At 35.6% G+C, this 24,842-nt stretch overlaps 1 protein-coding gene across 1 annotated transcript in view; it reads left to right on the top strand.

The window, feature by feature from the left end:
• The window catches only part of LOC132548498 (neuronal acetylcholine receptor subunit alpha-5-like), a 51,243-nt gene extending 28,842 nt beyond the window's left edge, over nt 1–22,401 (top strand). The window contains exons 3-7 of the mRNA XM_060212362.1: nt 7,105–7,259; nt 7,449–7,903; nt 11,449–11,535; nt 19,023–19,141; nt 19,576–22,401. Coding sequence (XP_060068345.1) covers nt 7,105–7,259; nt 7,449–7,903; nt 11,449–11,535; nt 19,023–19,141; nt 19,576–19,902 — 1,143 coding nt within the window. The 3' untranslated portion in view covers nt 19,903–22,401. The remainder of the gene's footprint in view (nt 1–7,104; nt 7,260–7,448; nt 7,904–11,448; nt 11,536–19,022; nt 19,142–19,575) is intronic.
• Nucleotides 22,402–24,842: the final 2,441 nt, after the last annotated feature.

Here is a 24,842-nt window from a genome sequence, read left to right as displayed (position 1 = left end):
AAACGGTATGATTTTCTTCCACATATATTTTCTTTATCAACAAAATCAATTGTTTGCGATAGAATCATTTCTTTTCTATGTCATTGAATGACCATTTTCCCAGTACACGGAGGTCAGTATGACGTTCTCAGGAAACAACCCTGGTCAAGTTTTATTAAGCCACAATTCCGGTGTAAGGTGGAGAAGAAATCGATGGACTTAACGGGGAGAGACAATCTGACACTAAGGCAGGGGGGTATTATTTCTGATGTCTAGACAAGGTGTAAACCTGCTGGTGACTGTTTCTAATTATACCTTTAAAGATATATCAACATCCAAGAAGTCATGCATAAAACGATGAACATAAATTAACACCACTGTCGACACATGAAGCATCCCAGATAATTATTTGTCTACCTGCATTCAACTTGGTTCAGTGGTTTACAAAAACTGGTTTCTATACATCGTGTATACCTTTCACATAGACTTGATGGTTTCCCTGATCGAACATGGAAAGGTATGGAATCATCTACATCATGCGGATTTGACTTCCTCAAACCGCAAAATAGATGTCCTGCACACTGAATATAACAACAGCAAAGTAGTAGTTGACACAGAAAGAATTTTATTGTTCTATAAATCTACCCTGGGGTAAGAAGAGAATTGCTACATCGACTGTTATTAAGCTTACAGTTAAAACGATGTCTGACAGTAAAAGTCTCCTGGTTCGAATTTGATCTTGTCGTCTTAATAAGCAACAAATTTGACGATATACTCTTTTAAAAACAACATGGAGGCCGCCCGTGGTATATATGTTTATATTTTTATGCAATGTTCCCATGAGAAAATGATTTAATATGAATTAATAATCCGGCGTATGAGTCTTTGCCACTCTAATTTTATATAGTGCAGCCGTAGACTTTGTGCACTTGATTATGATGATGACGGAGTCTACATCACATTGACTCTTGACTTATACGCATTGTGTATTGTTTCGGGAATCTGTATGTGAGTACCAGACTATACGGGGATACGTTTAGCATACAACTACTCGGGAACGTTAAAAAAAAGATGTGTATTAATATTATACAAGTTATTGTGTACTTTAGAGTGGGTCATTTGTCTATGAAGTAGCAAGTACTTAATAACATTGAAAAATAGTCCCCTGTCACAGGAATAAAGGCGGCAGCTATACAACAATATAGATATTGATGAAGCTCCCTTAGTGAATTCATCTTGACGTTTGGGAGGTCCCTTTGCTCTATGAATGGCTGGGTTTTCGTAAGCATTTCGTTTTCATTTACATGGCAGGATACAAAGGAAGCAAGTAAGCTTGTGGCGCATTATAAATAGTCATTCACGGCACCTTGTACAGACTTGAGATATTCATCAATCATCTCGTTTAGTAGGGCCTTTGTTTATTATGAAATTTTTCTTTTTTTCATATTTTTTTCAACTTTTACTATTACCATGGAAACAGGTATTCAAAATTACAACTGTTTACTTTTTCTTGACCATTTCTCATGATAACCTCGTGAAACGTTCTGTGGGTACCAATTATGTCGTATAGAATGTCATGTTTGATTTCTTGTTTTTTTCTTAAAAATTGCTTTTTCACCCTCAAATCATACTCAGCATCTCATATTTTGTGAGGACGTGTGCAACTTTGTTATATAAGATGTAAATACATGTTCATACAGAATAGAAACATTTATACTAATTAAAATAAATCGATAATTAATGTCGATAAACTCCTCTGTCCGTGAGACTGTTATCTTACACAACATTGTGTACTTTACCCTTCAATAACATGAATAGACCACGATGACAATTTGATCTGTTAATTATACAAATTAGTTAAAGTTGAGAGCTAAAGAATGTCTCACTGTGTCGTGCTGAGCAACGTGTGTTATACATTTCAAACCATTCAATCAAAATTATAACAAAGTGACTTCGTTATTTCCTATTTTCATAAGTCACCATTGTAACGATCGTAAAGTGTGTCGACAAGACAACAGGCGTCCGAGAACACGCAATGAGCATAGCTGATATTTATCATGACAGTTTCTGGGAATATAATTTGAACCTTGTTGTTGATGTTGCTCCACAATACACAAATGACGGCTAATTATGAATTATTTGTATGTTACCGTAAAGAGACATTCTTCCTTACATAATGTAATTTTGAAACATAGTATATGGGTGAAGACACGCAGCCCTGATGAGGAAAGCCGTAAAGTGCTTATCATAAAGAGATCAGATATTGGCAGTAAGAGGGAAGCGACACCTTGTGACAAACGCGTACTACGATATGTAATTATCCTTCAGTATCAGGACTTTTGACTAAAATCACAATGTAAATGGGTTTAGTTAATACTTTCATCTATCACCTTGGGACCTTTTGTAGTGTTGATAAAATACATCAAACGTGTCATATCTCCGGCAAACCATAGATTATAGAAAAAAAAATACAAAGGCTCAGTTTAAGCTCATTCGGCATGTAAAGACGGGGATATGTCGATATGATAATATTGTGCTGAATTTGTCCTTGAAGGATGGCACAATAACGATGTTTAGACTCTGAAGGCTGATAAAACACGCCTTAACTTTTTTCTTATTTTGCTGCTGTTTTTTCTTTGAAAACAACATCGTGACATTTGAAGTTACTTCAAATTGACCTATGCAAACTTCGATTAATGTTTGCGCCACGATGACAGGATAAAAAACCCTGAAAAATATACCGCATACATTTTCTGTAACTGTACATCACTATTAAGTTAAGGCCTCATATATCACACCAGCATTGTCTTAAGGACATGTGTACGTGTATTCTGGCAAAATTCTCCATACTGTAATAAATCCAACATATTTTCAGATGTGTATTAGAATCTCTCTTAATTTCGTATGCTTTCGGGATAAAAGTACACTGTTACTTAATCGTTATATATCGACTCTGTTGTAACTTGTGTCAGTTATCACGTAATCTCGTAGATTACGAGATCCATTGCGTGAAGTGACAGTAATTATTGGTGTTTGTATCGTAGTGCTTCCGTTGGATTATTTAATCTTTGATGGGAAATCTTCAGTACAGATCGGGATAGCTGATTTCGTATATGTTAACAAAACATACCCACAATGGATGAAACAGCTCAGAAGTACATACTGTTTGCCAACAGATATCTTTGTAAATTGAGTGTGTTTTTTCACTATATCTCACATTCCGCATTTTACAATTAGTCTTTTTGTCGTTAGCAACTTATGACAAGTCCCTGCTGTTAATAATGAAGCCGTATTCTTCATCTGCGTGATATAGTTGTCCGTACGTGCGTTGTTTTCAGAACCATCCGAACACTTCTTACACGTGCATATGTTGTATATTTTCAGTAACCCGACAACCCTCCTTGGATTTGTTCTACTTCCAAGCGCTCTGAGAACCTTTCTCATATTTGTTGTATAACTTTCGAGAAACTTTCCATGCATTCGATGTACATATATACTCCCATCACGCCGAAACCCCTCTTACGTGTGTAGTATACTGCTGGCCCCGATAACCCTTCTTGTGTGTGTGGTATATTTTCAGACCCCAAGAACCCTCTTTCGTGTCAGCAGTTTTCCCTCCAACGATACAGCAGGTTATTATAGAATCCTATCTATGGAGTGAAATGAAAATTGTCTTGTTTTAGTATCTTTTTATCCTGACAGGAACGATATGACGTGTAGGCTGAACAACAGCCTCCCTTTCCCTTAACAGAACACAATAATTACATTTCTCGCCTGCTGTTCTCATTCTGTTGTCATGCAACAAGGCGGAACTAGTCTCGCAAGACGTTTTGTCACTCCCATGGGTTCAACAGATATCGGAACAGATGTGAATACAAAGTCTTGATAATAATTGCAAGTAAACCTTTAAATTACGTTTTCATAAATGTTTCCCTAAATTGAAATGTGAAGCTCTGTTTGTATTGGAGTTTAAATTGCTGTATCTGACAAGCAAATAAAACTTACTTAAAAAACTGATAATACGAATTGTAATTTATGAGAGACAGAAGAAAATATTGTTTCCCTCGATTTTAAAATCGATGCTTACAATAATTCCTGCGTTCATAGTGTTGTTTAGATTTTTGAACGAAATAGGATAGTTCCATATTCTTATCATAATCTGATCAACTTGGACAAAAATATTCCATGGAGCTCGGAAATGTGATTTGTGAGGGTAAGTACCTATTTGAAATGTGGCTGTATCACTTTGTGTCTCGTACATACTTTTGTTTTTCAATGCCTATTTTACAAAAAAGCTACTCCACTTCAATTCTCAACGTTACAAGTTTTTCTGAAATAGAACCTGTGCACTTATCACACAAACACGCAATTGTGATGATACAGAACACAGTCGGCGTTGAAGATCTTATGTAACCAGGATCCACACGAGAGTCGTTAGAAAAAATGAACACGTTAGAGAAGTTAGCGTGGCTTACAAACGTATGATGAAATGACTATAGCATTGTTTCACTGTCATAATGTACTCTGTTGAAGATGTTGAAGACTGTCTGTTGGCTTCTCCGTTTCTCAATCAGTCCAGTCTTCTGTGTGAATGTGATATCACTGCGATCACGTACAATCATGTATTGTACAAAGTTTTGTGTATAAGCACTGTCCTGATATACTCGATATTAGATGACTTTGCATACAAATATCCTATAGGCAACAGCATGATTTATATCGGCTCTATTACCAATGCAAGTTACCTCAGTGCATGTTGATATTCACATTTCAAACTCATTTTGCTATCTTATGCATATCTAATTTGTCTGAAACCAGAAAAAGATATACCAGTGGGCTTTTAGTCCCCGAGGTCGGCCATAACCTTCATGTCTGCATGCCACGTTCTGATTCATTCGCATTCGAATAGTGGCGCGGTTCATAATGCACACATGTACTTGATATTCTTTAGGAATTATCAGACATATGGAATCAATTTTTAAAATTGTGAGGCAAATGCACCTCCCCATCAAGATTATCTAGATTTGCCCATTTTTGTAATCAGTTGAGATTTCCCTCAGTTGCCTTCTGGGTTTCAAAATTTATGCCATTAGCATCACTGATTCGAGCCCTAGAATAACGAAACAGCTGTTCGATGCAGTTTAATTCATCATATGACTCCACTGTATCTATCTATAATTGTGATAAAAGGTATTACCCACTTGCGTGTCAGCTGTACAATCTATTACATAGATAGCGATATTTAGAGATAAAACAGACATTTTGACGTTTTGTCGTCAACGTGGTATGGCTACGATAATGACGTCAGAAGGGACAGGTGATCGACGTGATTAATAGTCTTTAAAGGAACACTGTTTATCATATGTTGGAATCACCATATTAATGTCAACAATGGTAATGACTTAAGGTGCAAGCATAGCATTGTTGTTCGAAATTTAGGCCCTTAGCATCACTGACGAGTTCTAGAAGGACTAAACAGCTGTAGGATGTAGTTCAATTCATTGTTAGGCTCTACTCTGTCTAACCCTAAATTTTTATTAATCGGTACTATTCATTTGTGTGTCAGTATGAACTACTGAAGTGTCTGACAATGTCTCAATTTTCAGTATCTTGTATCATTCCGACTATACCGTATGTTTGAGCTCTCCCTATCAGTAGATCCTAATTACCTGTTGTGTTATTGTCGAGGACATCACTGATAGACCAACCCGTTGTGTGCATGAGATAATCTCTGAGATGTAAAACAAGATGTTGCCAAATAAACACCTTCAATAAGAACATTTTATGTTGTGACCTTTACCATTCCAATACTTTCTTTCTATGGTTCCGTACAAGATAAATGATCATGGCTTTTGACCTGGAGATTCTGCTCTGCCTTCCTTGTAATACCAATCAATACCCATAGAAATGAAACGGATTAGAATAAGATGAACATCAGTCACAACTCATCCTAGTTTATATTGTTCCGGAATTATTTCAGTCAGTTGAAAAGAATGTCCATTTAACATGTATATGTACTAATTTACCTTAAAGATAAAGGTTACTGAATGCACGGAGTGCCACCTTGTAAAAGCTGTTTATGGTTAGTGATCACAATTATCAGCTGATCTGTGTATTTAACCTTTGATTAACTTACCCTCCGAACTCAGCCGAGGAAAACGTTTATGTGATGATAGCACGTCCAAATATTCTGCTTATTTGTTTGGAGTTTTTAGTTCTTCAGACTGCATATTATTGTCTACTAAACTCGAACAGTAAAGGGAACTTAGATGTACGGAAAGTAGATTTAACGGTAAACCCAGGACAAATTACACGGATCTCCAAAAATCCTCAATAGAAAAAACGAATTCACCATTCGGTATTATGGAAGAAATGACTTACTAAATTCAAATTGGAAAACGTTTTAATGAGTCTCGTTGGTGCTGTTTCAATAAATTTCACGAGTTTGTCCCAAACGGTGAATAATTCAGAGTCTTGAGCACATGTCTCTACCCTGCATAATGTTCTCCATGTAGTCCACGATCGTACCGGACTCCATATCTCTCCGGCGATAAGGATTTAGAGACGAACATAGAGAGACGTCTACTGGGAGCTGTTATCTTTAACATACAAAACCTCCAAATAAATATTACCCTTGGAGGCAATACAGACGCCTTTCATCTGAATATAAATGGTTGTATATATCGATACTGATCAACCTACTGTCCTGTTACTATTTATCTAGAAAACTTCACTGTTAGAAAAAGTCCATTCACGTACGTGTTGGATGATCAAAGTTTAGCGTCAGGTATCGGGGGATTTCTAAGCAAGAGAATGATCATTTTAGAGATCTAGCTCTAAACAGTCGATTTTTTTTTCAGTTGAGAGGTCCTAAGTATTATCAAAAGGTAAAATCCGGTCTCATCTTTCGGCTGCTTTCACTGACGTGTTTGTATATGTCACCAAAACGCTTTCGATGCCTGTTCTTCATATATGACATCAACAACAATGACATGTTCTCTTACAGAGTTCACCAGACAACCATTTATTATTCAATTATTTTTGTAACAAAGAACAGTTATTGCTTGAATACTGTATTTGAATTTTTAGACACCGAAATACACAATGATATTTTATTCATTACAGCACGAGAAGGATGAAGTGTTTGAGACAGGCGCCCTATTGCGAGAAATGTGGGAAGACATGCGTTTCCGATGGGAGCCTTCAAAATACGGAGGGATAGCTACAATACATATTCCATCAGCGAGCGTTTGGAAACCGGATGTTGTTCTTCTAAACAAGTACGTAATTTCTGGTTTCAGTAATGCAATGAGGCATACTTGTCACATGAGGAAAAAAGTAATAAGTTGATGTTTTTTTCATTTAACATGCAAGTATTTTTCCATCTATCTATTTAACTTCAATATATATCCTTTCACTGTTCAAATTATTACAAAGTAATTTAATATATATATATATTGACTTTTCAGTGCCGATACAGACGTGGAGACATTCGATCCTTTGGTTGTAGTTTTCCATACAGGAACTGTTATATATATCCCAAAAGTGCGTCTCAGGGCAAAGTGTCCCATGGATATGACAAAATTCCCAATGGACAGACAGACATGTCGGATACAGTTCGGATCTTGGACATATGACGTCACACATGTCAATATCACACATTTTACATCAGAGGAAAACGGTCTGGATATACGTGACGCTAAGCCAAGTAAAGAATGGAGAATTGTGACCACTACAACAAAGCGAATCGACCACAAAAACGATTTTGGGAACGAGATCTATCCCTTAATGGAATATTCATTTATTCTACAGAGGAATTCCGTGTACTACACGCAGGTCTTCATACTTCCGGCTGTTCTACTGGCGGTGCTCGTGCCCTTCACATTTCTACTTCCGCCGGAATCAAGGGAGAGGATCACATTAGGTAAAATCATACTTCATTACAGAAAATGGTAAAAATCCATATGTAGATTATCTATTGCATGTTGCTGCAATAAAGATAATATGCTTATGAATGTCCTTAGAAAACATAAAATGATTGGTTTGAATTTTAAATATTTGAATTACTTGTCAGAAACTTAATTATCGCGAATATTTATTGTTAAGAAAAGAACTGTCTGAATTACTTGACACACGAAACTTTATCGAATGTAAACTACAGACAGTCAATGAATAACACTCCTTTATCTATGGTGAATGTGATTACTATTCATTGTATCAAATTCAATTAAGATTAATGTCTAAAATATTAAATGCCAATACTACCTAACATTCTGTGTAGTAACAGTTGGAAAACAGTAAGCAGTGCACGCATATTGCTAATATATATATATACTTAAGTATCCCTGAATGAAATAATGTTCATTAAGATTGGAAAAGTATTATTGAAAGTCGCTTTTTTGGTGATTAACGAAAAGCTGATGTTTAATAAGTTTCATCCTTTCCTAGATTACTTAATCTTGGTACAAGCCATTATAATCTGAATGAAGGATTTCCCGTGGGGAGTTCTTTAACACTCCTCGTTTTCATAGTCGAACTTCTGTCCGAGGGTGCTGATCATAACAGTATTGATAGCAGGAATAGCGTTGCCGTTGTAAATTGTGCGGGATTGTTTTAACGGTTAAATGGCAGTTTAATCAAATGACGTAATAGTTTTAACGTTAAAAGACTAAAGAAACAAACATAGAAAAGAAAAAGAAAGGAGGCTGTTACAGTCTTCCTTCAATTTCCGTCACAGAAACTTTAATTTTGGTGATCATCCTTTTTCTGGCATTTGCCGACAAGGTACTCAAATACGGGTCACATTGCATAAGGCGCATGCACTTTATGTGTGACTAGATTGGAAAATACCAGGCAGAATGTGTGCAATTTTAAGTTTTGAATTAGCAAGCGTGAAAGTTATCGATGACAGTGCAGCTGGAACAGGCTCTCAATCAAGAACGAAGCACATATAAAACCTTCAGAATAGAGACAAGCAAATAAAGTAATTACCTAATTTTCTCCACTTAGGACCTATTGAGTGCACGGAACACAAGATGAACAATTTGCATGTCTGAAGAATTTCGGAAAGTGAAAACTTAAGATAGAAACTTACATTTATGACAAATTTCAAACGTTTAAAATACTAACTTCTGTCTATAACGGAAATTTCTTTTGGACAAACATTTCATGTTAATTATAAAATACTTTCAGGAAGTGATCAGAGAAACAGGAGGTATACCTCCAATTAAAAGTATATTTACCGACATCACTTATTCTCCTGATTCATGTTACCTTTGTTATATTACAGTCTTGATACTGTGTAACTCTTGTAACTTTGTCTCTGTTAACGAATCATTTAGGTATAGACATATGATGAAATACTTCCCTTGTATCGTCAGTAATCTATCCCTATCGGTTGAGGTATGTGAGGCGAAAACTCCACTCCAAGGCAACATCAATAACATCATAAAGACTATGGTTTATAACTATAAGCGAGAATTCTATAGAACGACATTGAATAAACTGACAATCGTTTTTACATTTATTGTGTATTTTTAGATTTTTCATCAGCGATTGAATTTTGTTGAATTAGCTCCGAGATAGGTTTGTAAAAGAGCTTGATTAATACAAATGTTTCTATTCCAAACTTTTAATTCAGAGAAATATTTTACTGATTTAAAAAATTGTACATAAGAATAATGTATCAGCCTTACAAAGCTCTATACTTGTCATATTGGAGTAGAACTAATGCTTTAAGTAATATGTTTGTAATCACTAAACATTAATCACCAAGAAAACATTATGTCATTATAGAATTATTTTCATCCATTACTTATACACAAATGTCTTCCTTTGAGTACACGTGTGTCGTTAAGCTTACTATTTCTACGATTTATTGTAATGTTGATGTAACCGAACTCGATTTTCAACCGTACATTTGCTACATTAGTTAATATATTTTCTATATGTACAATGGGTTAGACCAATCTTATAAAGACTTTATCTATTTTGATTTAATACATAGACATTTAAAGGCTTTTAGCTGTTCAAAGAAACAGACTGGAATAATGACGAAGGAAAGAGTTTAAGATAAAAAGATTAAAATACATCGTGGGTTCATTCTCATTCAGGTCCTTCATTTCTTGCGAATTTCAGCTAACGGAATGTCGTGATTAAATAATACCTTTCAAAATGATATATATGAATATTTCCTTTAAAGAGGTGTTAGCATGTGGTTTGGTACATAAAGAAATGGCTACATCAAAATTTTCTGGTGTGTTACATTGTTTATACAAGACAATAAACGATAAATTACCACAGTTTATAATCATTAAAGCTACACAGTTCTGTATATTAACACGTTATGAATGTAAACCGGAAAAGCTTGAATGATGATCAAAAATTTTGAGTATACATCAAAATCTTTCATACATAAACCGCAAGAATTTTAGTATAAACCAAAAATCTAGAAATATTTATCATCAGATACAAAATGCTGCAACGTTTGTCAGGCGTTTTTGTATTTTGATAAATGTACCAATGTGTCTGATTAAATGTCTTTAAATTCTTTGCTGATAAACATTTTGGTGATTCAGCGTCATTACTGACCATCGGTTTCTACGTCACCAAATTTCAAAGAATTGTTAAGTCTTATTTACGTTTAATTTGGAGTGCTGAGATTTAATCAGGCAACATTATTGAATATTGGTTAAGCGTTTCAAAATCGTCATTAAGTACTGTTTGTGTACGGTTTGTCTGGTACACTTATTTATCGTGAAAGAGATAACCATAAATTTTCCGAAACGTTGCAATGTTGCAATATAATTTATTAACGTAATTTACTGCTTAGAGAAACATCATGTTATAGATAAAGTTCAGTTGCGATTGACTAATGAAATTTTTTTCTGTTACACTCAAATTGTTTGTAATGTCACAAACGAAAATGCCGACATGATAACATAATCTTAATTCAAACAAAAATTTGATTGAACAATGACAATAGAATAATAAGAAATCATTACACTGAGACTACTGGACAAGTACATTATGTATAAGACCATGTGTGTTTCGGAAGAGTATGCGTATTCTGCTTCATCGATGGCGCCCGTCATGTAAATCGTGGTCAATCCAAGTAAGTAATGACATGATCTCAAATGAAAAAAGTTAAAACAACGGCACCAACAGAAAAACGAGTATGGAACACGTCTAGCTTCACAAATATAGAATATTTACATTGCGTTTATTATGACGACCATGAGCCTGCGTCTCTAAAACTCTGTGTTATAAATTTGTGTACGAGTTGCCGACATCTTGTATGAAAATCATGATACTGGAAATAGACCATACGTGATGTCTCCCCGGAAAAAATGTCATGCACATATATTTTTTGCACTAAAATGACAAATATATGTAATTATGTTAAAAAAAGATCAATGTTTACTTGGACGGGTTTGTGTAATAATGGTTAAATTTGTTTTTATGTTTCAGGTTCAGTATTATTGCTCTGTATCCTTGTCCTGTTGATGATGCTGCAGCAATTCCTGCCCGAATCACATCCAAACATTCCCACTATTGGTAAGTCGTTCAGATATTCTTATCTAAATCGTTCTTACATTCCCATTATAGATACATTTGTGCTGATAGTTCTTTAAGAGGACCTATTTCAGTTTATCGATCTTAAAACGTTCTTTCGGAGTCAAAATGTCTAAATATAGAACATGTACTTCCGGAAAGTGGTGTGTACGATTACATCTGGAAAATGTACAGGAAAGAAAAACAAAATATTAATTTAATGGCCGAAATACTCCTTAATAAGTAACCTTTTATATTCCTGAAGTTACACAGAACAATGAGATGACATACTACCATGCCTCTAACACTATTAAGTAGAACTCTGTGTCATTAGCATTATAATGTAACTCATCGGCTGCATTCACTATCACCAAAGAAATTAAATCAGGTTTAGGCCAATAATTGCTGCAATGAATGTGAATAACTAAATTAAAGGACACTCACCGCTTGAATTACTTTAATAAGAGTAATGTATTAAAAAATTTGGGGAATAATAAAAATAGTCATGATTTCAGTAACTGAGATTGAACTTGACCCCATGAATTCGACTAACGTGAGAATAATGTCTTACCGTCTGTGTTATAGACACATATGTTGGAATCAGTGACACCCTAATCGTAAATTCAATATCGAAAACACAAATACACACAGTTTTAGTCCAATTTGGTTTTGCTTCAGATTTTCGTTATCAACGCAGGCTTGTACCAATTTTCGAAGATAGATTTTAAGTTATATCTGACCACACAGAATTAGGTTCAGTTATCTTAAAGGTGGTACATGTGAACATTCTGTACACTGTGTACACCCCCATGTTTTAGAATGTATTGTTTCGGGACGATCTGTCAAAAATAACACATGCCACATATTCAACCTATTTTTCTGATGATAGATAATCTTAATGAGCATTACCCTAATATCAATCTGAATTGATCGCAATAGAAAATAGTTTTTCTCTTTTATTGTTGGTCCCATTTAGGTCGAATCAGACGGTTACACGCCCTCCCTCTTTATAAATGAAAACCAATTGATTTCTCCGATGTCATTTTATTTCTTACTGCTGTGGATTCTTCGATGTTCTTTGTACTTCATGCTCCACAAATCCGATTTTCTGACATTTTAGTTACTTAATCCTGTGTAGCTTAAGGCTATTTACCATACTAAAATCCAACAACACCACGGCGAGTCTGCTGTCGAGAAATGGTGCTATAATAATGGCACTGCTATGTCTCCAAGCAATTTATTTATGTAGAAAATGTTGAAATTTTGCATAATGTAAACTAGCAAATACTAAATGTCTTTAATTTGAAATTCCATTATAAGTATAGGAGGATAGGGTTATTATTATAATTAGTATACAGACATGTTGAATCAGCCTTATATCTTTTACCACAGAGCTTGCTTTACATAGCGATGGGCTTTCTAAATAAAGTAAAAAAAAAAAAATTGCTGGGCTGAGATACAGTCATCATTTAGAAAGCGTCGAAACGGCAAAAAATTGAATGATAGGATTGACATATAGCCAAGAGGTGTTCCTCGGAAACCCCGGGAATTTAGTCTGGATGAGCCACGTAAGGCTATATATAGATCCGAAGACTGCCGATCAATCTTCTGACTAGGAAAATATCAGGATTCTCGCCTTAAGTCAATTATCTGTAGGAAAGACGTTGGAAGTGCAACATTGTGTCATTCACCTCCCTTTCCTTCCAATAAATCCTTATACATTCAAACAGATCTTATGATCCTTCACATTCTGGTCCCTTAACACCATCTCTCACCACTCCTTATGTGCATTATTCTCCCCCTCCCTTCCCAACCCACCCCCACTGTACTTATCATATCACCTTTCTTTCCATTTTTGATTTCTCTTCCGGACACGTTTATTCTCTACTGTTTCTACATGCCTCACACCCTTCCGACTCTACTGTCTACATGTCAGACCCATTCTGACTCTACTGTCCACATGTCATAACCCTTCAAACTCTACTGACTCTACGTGTCCCACACTTCCTTCAGTCTCTACTGTCCACATGTCACAACCCTTCAAACTCTACTGACTCTACGTGTCCCACACTTCCTTCAATCTCTAGTGTCCACATGTCACATTCCTTCAGACTAGTGTCCACATGTCACACCCATTCCGACTCTACTGTCCACATGTCACACCCATTCCGACTCTACTGTCCACATGTCACAACCCTTCAAACTCTACTGACTCTACGTGTCACACACATCTTCATTCTCTAGTGTCCACATGTCACACCCCTTCCGACTCTACTGTCCACATGGCACACTCTTCCGGCTGTTCTTTTCCTATGTGTCATCCTCCAGGAATCATATACTTTCTACATCCAATATCTATACGACACATTGATTTTTTTAACTGAATATGTAAACTCTATATCTTCTATTCCTTCTAGCGAGATCTCATTCTTGCCACCTCCTATATCAGTGATACCCTCACTTTGATATTTCACTGTCTAGTTGTGTCTTCTGTTGTGACTATTTTGTCAACTCTCCGTTTTCTGTTACACTCTATATTTTTTACTGAAAATCTGCCTGCAGCAACATCCAAACTTCACGACTTGTATGTATCCCATACACTCACATAACACGAATTCCGTCCCAAATCAACAACCACCAAACACGAATCCCATCCAAACTAAAACACCATCAAGCACGAATCCCGTCCCAACTGAAACACCACCAAACACGAATCCTTCAACAACTCACACACACACCCAAACACGAATCCTATCCCCACTCAAACACCACCAAACACGAATCCTATCCCCACTCAAACACCACCAAACACGAATCCTATCCCCACTCAAACACAACCAAACACAAATCCTATTCCCACTCAAACACAACCAAACACGAATCCAATCCCCACTCAAACACCACCAAACACGAATCCTCTCCCCACTCAAACACCACCAAACACGAATCCAACTATTCAAACACCACCCCACACGAATCCTACCTTCACATTAACACCACCCCACACGAATCCTACCTTCACATTAACACCACCCCCCACACGAATCCTACCTTCACATTAACGACACCCCTACACGAATCCTACCCAAATCACACACCATCTCCACACGAATCCTACCCAAATCACACACCATCTCCACACGAATCCTACCTTCACATTAACACCACCCCCACACGAATCCTACCCTCACATTAACACCACCCCCACACGATTCCTACCCAAATCACACACCATCTCCACACGAATCCTACCTTCACATTAACACCACCCCCACACGAATCCTACCCTCACATTAACACCACCCCCACACGAATCCTACCCAAATCACACACCATCTCCACACGAATTCCACTCCAGTTTGTTTGCGTGCCTGTAGAGAGTATTTGTTACCATTGGATGTTTGCGAACATCGGATAATATAACAAATATACCCCGTGGTAATGTTCAGCAGTCATCGTTTCTCAGCCTGTGTGTTAGTATCCTTTGAAATATATCCATTAAAAAGGAGGAAACAATTCATTCTTACTTTCAAAGCATTGCACTAACACCACATCTGCTACGTAGTTCTATTTTATCTATGTAATCAACGTGTTGAAATGGGTAACGCCTTGGCATTAAACAACACTCTTCAGTCTGGTACAGTGATTAGTATAGTTGTACATATAGAACAATGAGAAGTGTTCCCTTAAAAATAGATCATCAAAAAGACATCATCGACCCCAGTTTGTGGAAAATTAAATTACATCGAATAAAAACACAAAAAGGTGTGTGGGATAGCTCCGACTGTGTGAAGAGCATTATAACCAAAACTGTGTGACAAAATACATCCAGTATTCCCAGGTAACATGTTTCTTATCTTAAAGAAATGTTTAGTAATTATGACCGTAAACCAATGTCATGTCATAGGACTGACATGTTCCATCTAAGGATTTAGAAAATGCACGACTTTCATTTTATTACAAAATATGAGGTTTACCATTCAATATCAGGTTACTTCAGCACGAAATCTTTTGTTGACTAATATAATATGATGCATTAACTTTCTCTGTAGTCGTAAATATTGCATTTGTGTTGACATTATCATCAAATATAGAAAAATAGAATTTCTTCTGAAAGTTTGAAATATATAAGAATATATTCACATGTTGAAAAAATGGCTATTTGAAGAAAATGAAGTTTAAATATATAAAAAATATATTTAAGATCAGAACTACCATGAAATATATAACTCTCTATTTGTGTTTCTACTGCTGTGATAATATAATGGAGAGATGGTATGAGAGTATATGTATATTGATATAATCTTGTTTATGAACAGTCTCAGTTAATGCACATACAAATAATTTGTTTACTATCACATTGTATATGTGATATTTCCTAACTTTACCAAAAACGATAAACTAATATCCTTTTTGCCACGTCATAATTTCTCTAAACAAGCATGACAAGCACCTCTCTTACCGACACATTAGATTATGCACAAGAACCTGTAAACAAGACATGCTTTTTTGTGGATTAAGTCGAGGATGACAATAATCTGATGTAGCAGGACGTCAAATATGGTTACTACAAATTTGCCAATTCTATGACACTAATGCGGGTTTATGTATTGATCGAGAGTAGTAAAGCCTTGGTAAACCTATCGATGATTTACGACAATGTAGACAACAAGTGACTATGAATTCTTTGATAACTGAGCAGCATTATACTACGCAACATACCGGAACATAACCATGGATAGTGTTATTAAGATTGTACAAAAGATGCACATGTGAATATCACCTTTTGAATGCTCATTAGATACAGTAGAGCCAAATAATCAATTATACTGCATCATGCAATTATTTCGTCCTTCTAGGACTCGTCAGTGATGCTAAGGGCCTACAGTGTTTAAACCAATGAGGGGACTGAAAAAAATAAAATGATAATCTTTTATCATTTATGTCGCCGGTTTAGGACTTAGATAAATGTATAACGATATATTTCAGTGTACATTCCACTTAACAACATGATTGTTTTGTTAATTTTAGAGACGATTTAGAAGTACCAATTTGAAAGCAAAGGAACAAAACACACAAGCACTAGTCTGTTTGGTCATCAAAACAGTCATAAATGGTGAAAATTCACTACGTGGACATAATGCTTTGTACTTCTTAACATGGCGATCTGTAGAATTATATCTTCATACCATTTATTCCATTATAAAATCGTGTTCATAAAAACCTTGCCCGTAATATCAATAGAGTTGAATTTAAATCTTGATTCCCTTCGTACAATGTATGAAATATACATGTGATGAGAATGTACTGCGCTGAAAACTTAAAGAAAAAGTTATGAATACAAATGTTGTGAAATGAATTTGTAAAATTACTACGACAATTCCCTTCAGAGCTATTACCTCCATATATGACAACTGAAGTACTGTCATTATCAAGGTTCATACTGTTTTATGATCCTCTTTTATAGAAACATATTTACACTCAGGTAATGATATCTCACAACGTTCTATATATATTTTTTGTTTACTTTCCATAATCAAAATTTCAATATCCATATTTAGGCGTCAATCTTCCTCGTTAACCCCAAATGTTAGTAGGCTGATGCGGCACAGAACGAAGCATTACTTTTCTTGAGTGAAAAAAGAGTATAGTTCAACACTTCCATATAAAATACAAAGCATACACTCGGAGAAATTTTAGCAATAATCATTCCTTTGAGATGACAACGTTAAAAGCACCTTATATAGTCGCGTAGTAAAGAAATACATGTATGATATGTCAATATATTGGGCTCGGATGGGCTAATAAAACAAGGAAAACCGATTTTGTAAAAATTCGGAACAGGATGTTGATGTAACGTAGTTTTTTTTATGTGTCGAACGATCTCTCTGAATCAATGGAACATTATGACTCTGTGTCATATCGCAAGATACAGGACCGTCTATCTGACACCAAACACTTTCCAGTATACAATTGTTAACTTTGGTTTTTTTATTTAGACAAGGAAAAATAATAAAAGAAAATGAAAATGCCATATAAGGATATATTGCACGTGCATAACATGCACCTTACATCTACAATTACATAATAATCGTTTACTCAGTTCTAATTTATATATACAATTATTGCTCTTATCTTAAGATTTCGTCAAATTAGTTTTATGTCTATCTTACATATCTACCTAATAGCTGTATTCACTGAGAATTATTGTTTGTCCAACAATTCATTTGTCTTTTCTGTAAAACCAGCCAATATTGAACTTGTTGTATTAATTTCTTTTGTACACTGCTAACTACTACATTGTGACGATCATTTCTGCCGTATACACCGCTAACTACTACATTGTGACGATCATTTCTGCTATAGATACTGCTAACTACTACATTATGACGATCATTTCTGCCGTATACACCGCTAACTACTACATTGTGACGATCATTTCTGCTATAGATACTGCTAACTACTACATTATGACGATCATTTCTGCTGTATACACCGCTAACTACTACATTATGACGATCATTTCTGCCGTATACACCGCTAACTACTACATTGTGACGATCATTTCTGCTATAGATACTGCTAACTACTACATTATGACGATCATTTCTGCCGTATACACCGCTAACTACTACATTATGACGATCATTTCTGCCGTATACACCGCTAACTACTACATTGTGACGATCATTTCTGCTGTATACACCGCTAACTACTACATTGTGACGATCATTTCTGCCGTATACACCGCTAACTACTACATTGTGACGATCATTTCTGCTGTAGATACTGCTAACTACTACATTGTGGCGATCATTTTTGCCTTTTTACACCGCTAACTACTACATTGTGACGATCATTTCTGCTGTTTACGCTACTAACTACTACATTGTGACGATCATTTCTGCTATAGATACTGCTAACTACTACATTGTGACGATCATTTCTGCTGTATATTTCTGTAGTTTACATTAATCGTTGTGTCTATTTTATATCCACAGCTAGCTACTACATTGTGACGATCATTTCTGCTGTATACACTGCTAACTACTACATTGTGACGATAGTTTCTGCTGTATACACTGCTAACTACTACATTGTGACGATCATTTCTGCTGTTTACGCCGCTAACTACTACATTGTGACGATAATTTCTGACGTATACACCGCTAGCTACTACATTGTGACGATCATTTCTGACGTATACACCGCTAACTACTACATTGTGACGATCATTTCTGCTGTATACACTGCTAACTACTACATTGTGACGATCATTTCTGACGTATACACCGCTAACTACTACATTGTGACGATAGTTTCTGCTGTATACACTGTTAACTACTACATTGTGACGATCATTTCTGCTGTATACACTGCTAACTACTACATTGTGACGATAGTTTCTGCTGTATACACTGCTAACTACTATATTGTGACAATCATATATGTAATTTACATTAATCGTTGTGTCTTTTTTATATCCACAGCTAGCTACTACATTGTGACGATCATCTGGATCACACTCTCTCTGCTGACGTCAATATTTATAATTAATATACAGTCCCGAGGACCGAGGAAGAAAAAGGTTCCCAGCTATCTCAGACAGGTATGATAGGAAGAATTAAAAATGTACAATGGGAATCCTCGGTTTTTACAAGAACGTAAGATATTTAACTTAAATGATAATGCATCGGTATATTTAATGGTAGGGCGTTTGTTTTTAATTGAGTATGTTATATTGATGCTACGTTTTCCAGTGGCTAGAGACTTTAAAGAGTGATGAGATACACTAAGTTAGCTATCATCTGTTGTTTTAATATTCAGATACAAGTCTCATTAATGCATTAATGGGAAGGAAAGTTATGCTAAACCTGTGCAAATTACTTCTCATTAAATATTTCAACATCATTAAACTGAAAGCTTTTTGACGATACGCTAAATTCATTTTAATCCATACATGTTGAAGCAATATCTAACCAATTAGGTTATGTCAAAAACTTTGCGTATAACAAGAAAACGTCCTGTTTTGTCTATCGACAGCTTTTCCTGCGCGGACTGAAGAGGGTGGTATGTTTGGGAGATGACACTTACTATCCACTAGATGAACTAGAGACTGTATCAATGCGCGGACTCGACCGGACCATGGACGGCATTGTTCGACAGGAAAACACTACGCAGTCAAAGATGGAGCGTGATGTAGAGGAAATATTACGTCATCTTCATACGCTTACTATACGAAGTACCGTCCTGGAAGCTAGGCACGAGATCAGAAACGAATGGCACCAGGTGGCACTGGTCCTTGACCGGATCTTCTTCTTCCTCTTTATATTGACATTCCTTCTGTACACATTTGTACTTCTCGCTTAAGATGGAAAGAAAAAACCATGGACTTGAAGACGCATGTACCATGTATGAAATCCGGCGCCACTTACAAAAGAACGAAAGATATTAGGGGATCTGATATTCATTTACATATTGGGAACGGGAAATATCAGCGTTCTTTATAGAAACAGAAAGCTATTAACATGCATGAATATGCATTTATATCTTAAGATAGTGTGCTTACAACAATCGAATTCGTCTGGACAGACACAAAAGGAACAAAATGCAATATTCAAACAATATTCCCTCTGGTATTAGATGGATTTTTATGGAATGGACATCTTCGACCGATCACTTGTGGAAAACGCAATAAATCGTTTGGGGAAGCATACTGAGATAATATTTCACGATCCGAGGTAATTTAGCGTGAAAAGTCAGTGGTCATGCGATGCAATGGTGTGGACAAATAACAAGTCAATGTCTGTGGCTGATATCAGCTGTTGTTTCTATTGATATGTGGTAAATACCTGAATCAACCTTTGTTACTAATGGTTGATGGGTGTGGTACTTAGATGTCAGCAGTAATTTCTAACGGTTTTTGTTTCTGATGGTTTTTGATAGATATTCGCTGTTGTTTATAATGGGTTTTTCATTATAGAAATCGGCGTCGGCGGTGGTTTCTGATGGTTTATGGTTGAAGTAAGCAGTTGGTTGTGATGGTCTGTGGTAGATGTCAACGGTTGTTTCTGATGGTTTGTGACAAATTCTAGAGATCATCTGTGACAGGTATTTCTGATGGTCTGTAGATTTCAGTAGTTGCTATCAGTGGTCTGTGAGAGATATCAGCGACCATAACTGAAGGTTTCTGGTAGATATCAGAAGTTGTTATTGATGGTATGTGACAGACATCAGCGACCGTAACTGAAGATTTCTGGTAGATATCAGAAGTTGTTATCGATTGTCAATGGCAGATATCAGCAACCGTAACTGAAGGTTTCTGGTAGATATCAGAAGTTGTTATCGATGGTCTGTGGCAGATGTCAGCGACCGTAACTGAGGGTTTCTGGTAGATATCAAAAGTTGTTATCGATGGTCTGTGGCAGATGTCAGCGACCGTAACTGAGGGTTTCTGGTAGATATCAGAAGTTGTTATCGATGGTATGTGACAGACATCAGCGACCGTAACTGAGGGTTTCTGGTAGATATCAGAAGTTGTTATCGATGGTATGTGGCAGATGTTTGCGTTTGTACCGATGGTCTGTTGTAGATAACAGTGCTTCGATGATTCGGTAATCACATTACAAAGCACACATGATGACACAATCACACAATGTTGTCTGGCTTTGTTTTACAGAAATCATGGGACAATACTTTATAAAGAATATAAAAAGATGTGCGTCAGACATTATACAGAAATCATGGGACAATACTTTATAAAGAATATAAAAAGCTGTGCGTCAGACATTATATAGAAATCATGGGACACCCTTTATAAAGAATATAAAAAGCTGTGCGTCAGACATTATATAGAAATCATGGGACACCCTTTATAAAGAATATAAAAAGCTGTGCGTCAGACATTATATAGAAATCATGGGACACCCTTTATAAAGAATATAAAAAGCCGTGCGTCAGACATTGGTTGGTTTTATCGGGTAAATTGTTGATATATCATGTATTACTTTTGATATCTTTCCCGTTTTATAATTCTTTTGAATGTTTTGTATTATGGTGTATATTAACGATGTAATATTAAGATAGAATTATTGTATATACTGTTACAAAAACATTTGTATCGTGGTGTTTTTGTGAATAGTTCGAAATATAATATGAAAATTGCTTATCATTTTATGTTGTTGCGTTTATGTTACATTTGATTAAAGATACTGGTGGCTGAAATTATTCACCAGATCACATAAGGGCAATGTTGGGTGTTGTAGCCATGCTCGTTCTGATATTAACGCTAATCCAATACTCCTTGAAATATTTTAGTTTCTTAACGTAATACCTTCCAATATAACACTCATGTTGATTCATACCACGTGGTTCTATTTTTAGTGTTCTTTCTACAAATTAACAGAATTAAAGGAATAACAACAAATATTAACCGAGCGAATCGTGATTGAAGTAAGGTTAAGGAGTGAACGGTTTTAGGAAATTGGACAGGTTTGGGATTTTCAGATTGACGATAGTATTTTGTTATTGTTTTCTTAATGTCTTCTTATCATTGAATGTGTTGACGTGCCAACTATTTCAGGAACCTCGTATTTTAATACTCGATAGAGAATTCATTTACAATATCTAGTGTTAACTCACACTCGTATAGTAATAATTAAAGAAACCACAGTGGTGTAATACGATATTGATTTGTCAAAATAGCAGCTTCGAACAAGTTCAGTTGATGGAATTTTCTACACGAGTCTGGATCTACTTCTGTTTAAAACTTTGTCTCTTCCCCGGCAATGCAGGTGGTACATTTTATATATGATTTAGTGAGAAAAAATACCTGTCAAAAAATCTTTGGAATAAAATGGTAATAACTAAACAAAACCTGGCGTTTTCGTGTATTACCGAACCGGAAGTACATATGAGAAACAAAAGTTGTAGAAAGTGTTATATGTAATACTTCCGGAAAAATAACTCATGTAAATCGTTATTTAATATCAAAATGTCTTTTGATAAAATGTTTCATGTCTAATGCTCCCTAGCAACGGTCTCCCTACTGACCTACCTAAGCTTAGGATGAAAGTGTCTACACCAAAAACCTATTTCTGTTACGAATCCCCACTGGTGTATTTAAACAAACCATGTTCTATTCGCAGTACTTTATTCTTCACACACTTGACTCCATCGATCACAAAAGGCAAAACGAAATTCAAAATCTCAAAATTTTATCACCAAATTTATGATATACATGTGTTGTGTTCTTCTTTGAAGTAGATCCTTACACAGAAACATAGCGCCATTGGGTGTGTTGTCAGCAGGACAAAGTATCATTTTATCGCGCCATGCTTTCACATTTACTCCGTTCTACGGTAATATACATGTAAAATCAGTTTTCTCTACAATAAAATACGCTTGTAGTTTGAATATGTTCAGAGTATTGAACAAGTCAAAATTCCTGTGCGTTGAAACAACTTCACAAATGGTATCAAACAGGTATTCGTACCAAAAATGTTTACAACCGAAATAAATGGTCAACTTTACACTAAATCGACACCAGCAAAACTGTTCATATTCTAAATTTTCACACATTGGTTGGAAATACTTATTTCCTAGACAATTCTGATTTGTTTTGAGGTCCTCGGTTAGATCGCAATCCCCGATATTTTGTTGACAATTTTTCGACAAAGATTTCTACCGGAGCTAGTATATGTATCATTTTCTGTTAATTGATTAAATGAAAATATCTGTGGTAACGTTAAAAGGATGATGATATTTTGTCTCAATCATTTCTAAGTATCAGATAATAAAAAAGTTAATTAACAATCCTGTATCTGAAATCAAATGAAAGGTAATTTATTGACTTATCAAATCTACTTAAGATACATTTAAATACAATGTTGTTTAAACAGTTGAAATCAAAAACTTTCATGGTGCAGGTATAATCGGTTGGTATTATTTGACACATTGCTTGTTTCTCGTCGTATATCCTTTATCATTCCAGGAGGTCCACACACAAAGATTCCAAATCTTGTTCTATAGAAATAAGACAAAGAGAAGAGCACTAGATAAATGTGTATATTAACATAAAGATAAAAACATTGGTATTCATTAAAGAACAAAATCATTAACATGGTGTAAAATAAATTACAAAAAACGATAATGATAATATATAAATAGTAAAGTTGAATATTGGTGTATCATCGCTTAACTACGTGTAGAGACAGTTACACATAAAGAGTCAAGCAAACAAAACACTGTCCACAGTTAGTTTTTGCTGAAGGCGTTTATTGGAAACACGACAACGACAGGGAGATATATTTCTCCCCTCCCAGTGTGTAGACGCAAGTGTCTCTTTGTACAGCATCATATACAGTTTATAGAGTCTGTTCTGTGGTGTTAGAGTGCCCCCTGGGTTTTTATTGGGACCACTCCGAGACAAGTGGTGATCTTTATCCAAGAAATTACGAAACACAGTGGACTGTCACCTATCTATTAACCAAACGACTGTTCCAATTGTGTTCACCAATTTTCCCGTTGAAGAATACTTTCAATGCTAACCTAATGCTTAAACGCACACAGTTGTACTTGTGCAGAAACCACAAGAAGGACAGTTACTGTGTTTCCCAAGGTAAACATCGATCTAACATCAATATTAAGAAGCACTTCCTGTTGTAAATTGATTCCTTAAAGCGACTTTGATGTTAAAAAACACTACAAGAAAACGATATAAAACGTTCTATTTTCAAATAGTATGTTACAATACTAAGACTTGCTGTTAATTACTAAAATTAAAAGTAACTGCAACCATTTTTATTGATATCTAAAAGAATGTAAAGAATGTAAAGAATGTAAAGAATGCGGTCTTGATCTAATTCATACATTACGAGTATAAGCCTAGAAAGAAGCAATAAGGCGGACGGAAATACGAAAAGCGACGAGGACCTAAAAGATACCTTGCAGAAAGTGCCAGAAAGCGTAAGAAGAAGGAGTCAGACAAAAAAAGAAGGACAGGCAAGAATTTATATTAGACAGGAGATCCATAGATAGCGAAAGATGAAGGATTATCTTGGACTGAATACGGATTCGGAATTTGCGTAGCTGCTGTCTGACTGGTTAACTTAACGTTAGCGCCTCTAATTATAACGTATCCGCCTTTCATTGATTATACTCCAATATTCAGTGTTTGACGCGTGAATATGTTATGAACAACACTACTAAAAGTGTTATCTGATAAATGTTGAATGACATTAGCTGTTTTATTCGCTTGAATTTAGTATCGACACCGTGTGTTTGTTGTTGACTGCAAGGTGGGGCCCAAT

This window comes from Ylistrum balloti, unplaced genomic scaffold (assembly GCF_031769215.1).
Source record: "Ylistrum balloti isolate Yb309-2 unplaced genomic scaffold, AGI_CSIRO_Ybal_v1 Utg370016, whole genome shotgun sequence".
NCBI classification, from domain to species: domain Eukaryota; kingdom Metazoa; phylum Mollusca; class Bivalvia; order Pectinida; family Pectinidae; genus Ylistrum; species Ylistrum balloti.
The sequence above is the reverse complement of the archived record's forward strand: the minus strand, read 5'-3'. Positions and strand labels throughout refer to the sequence as shown.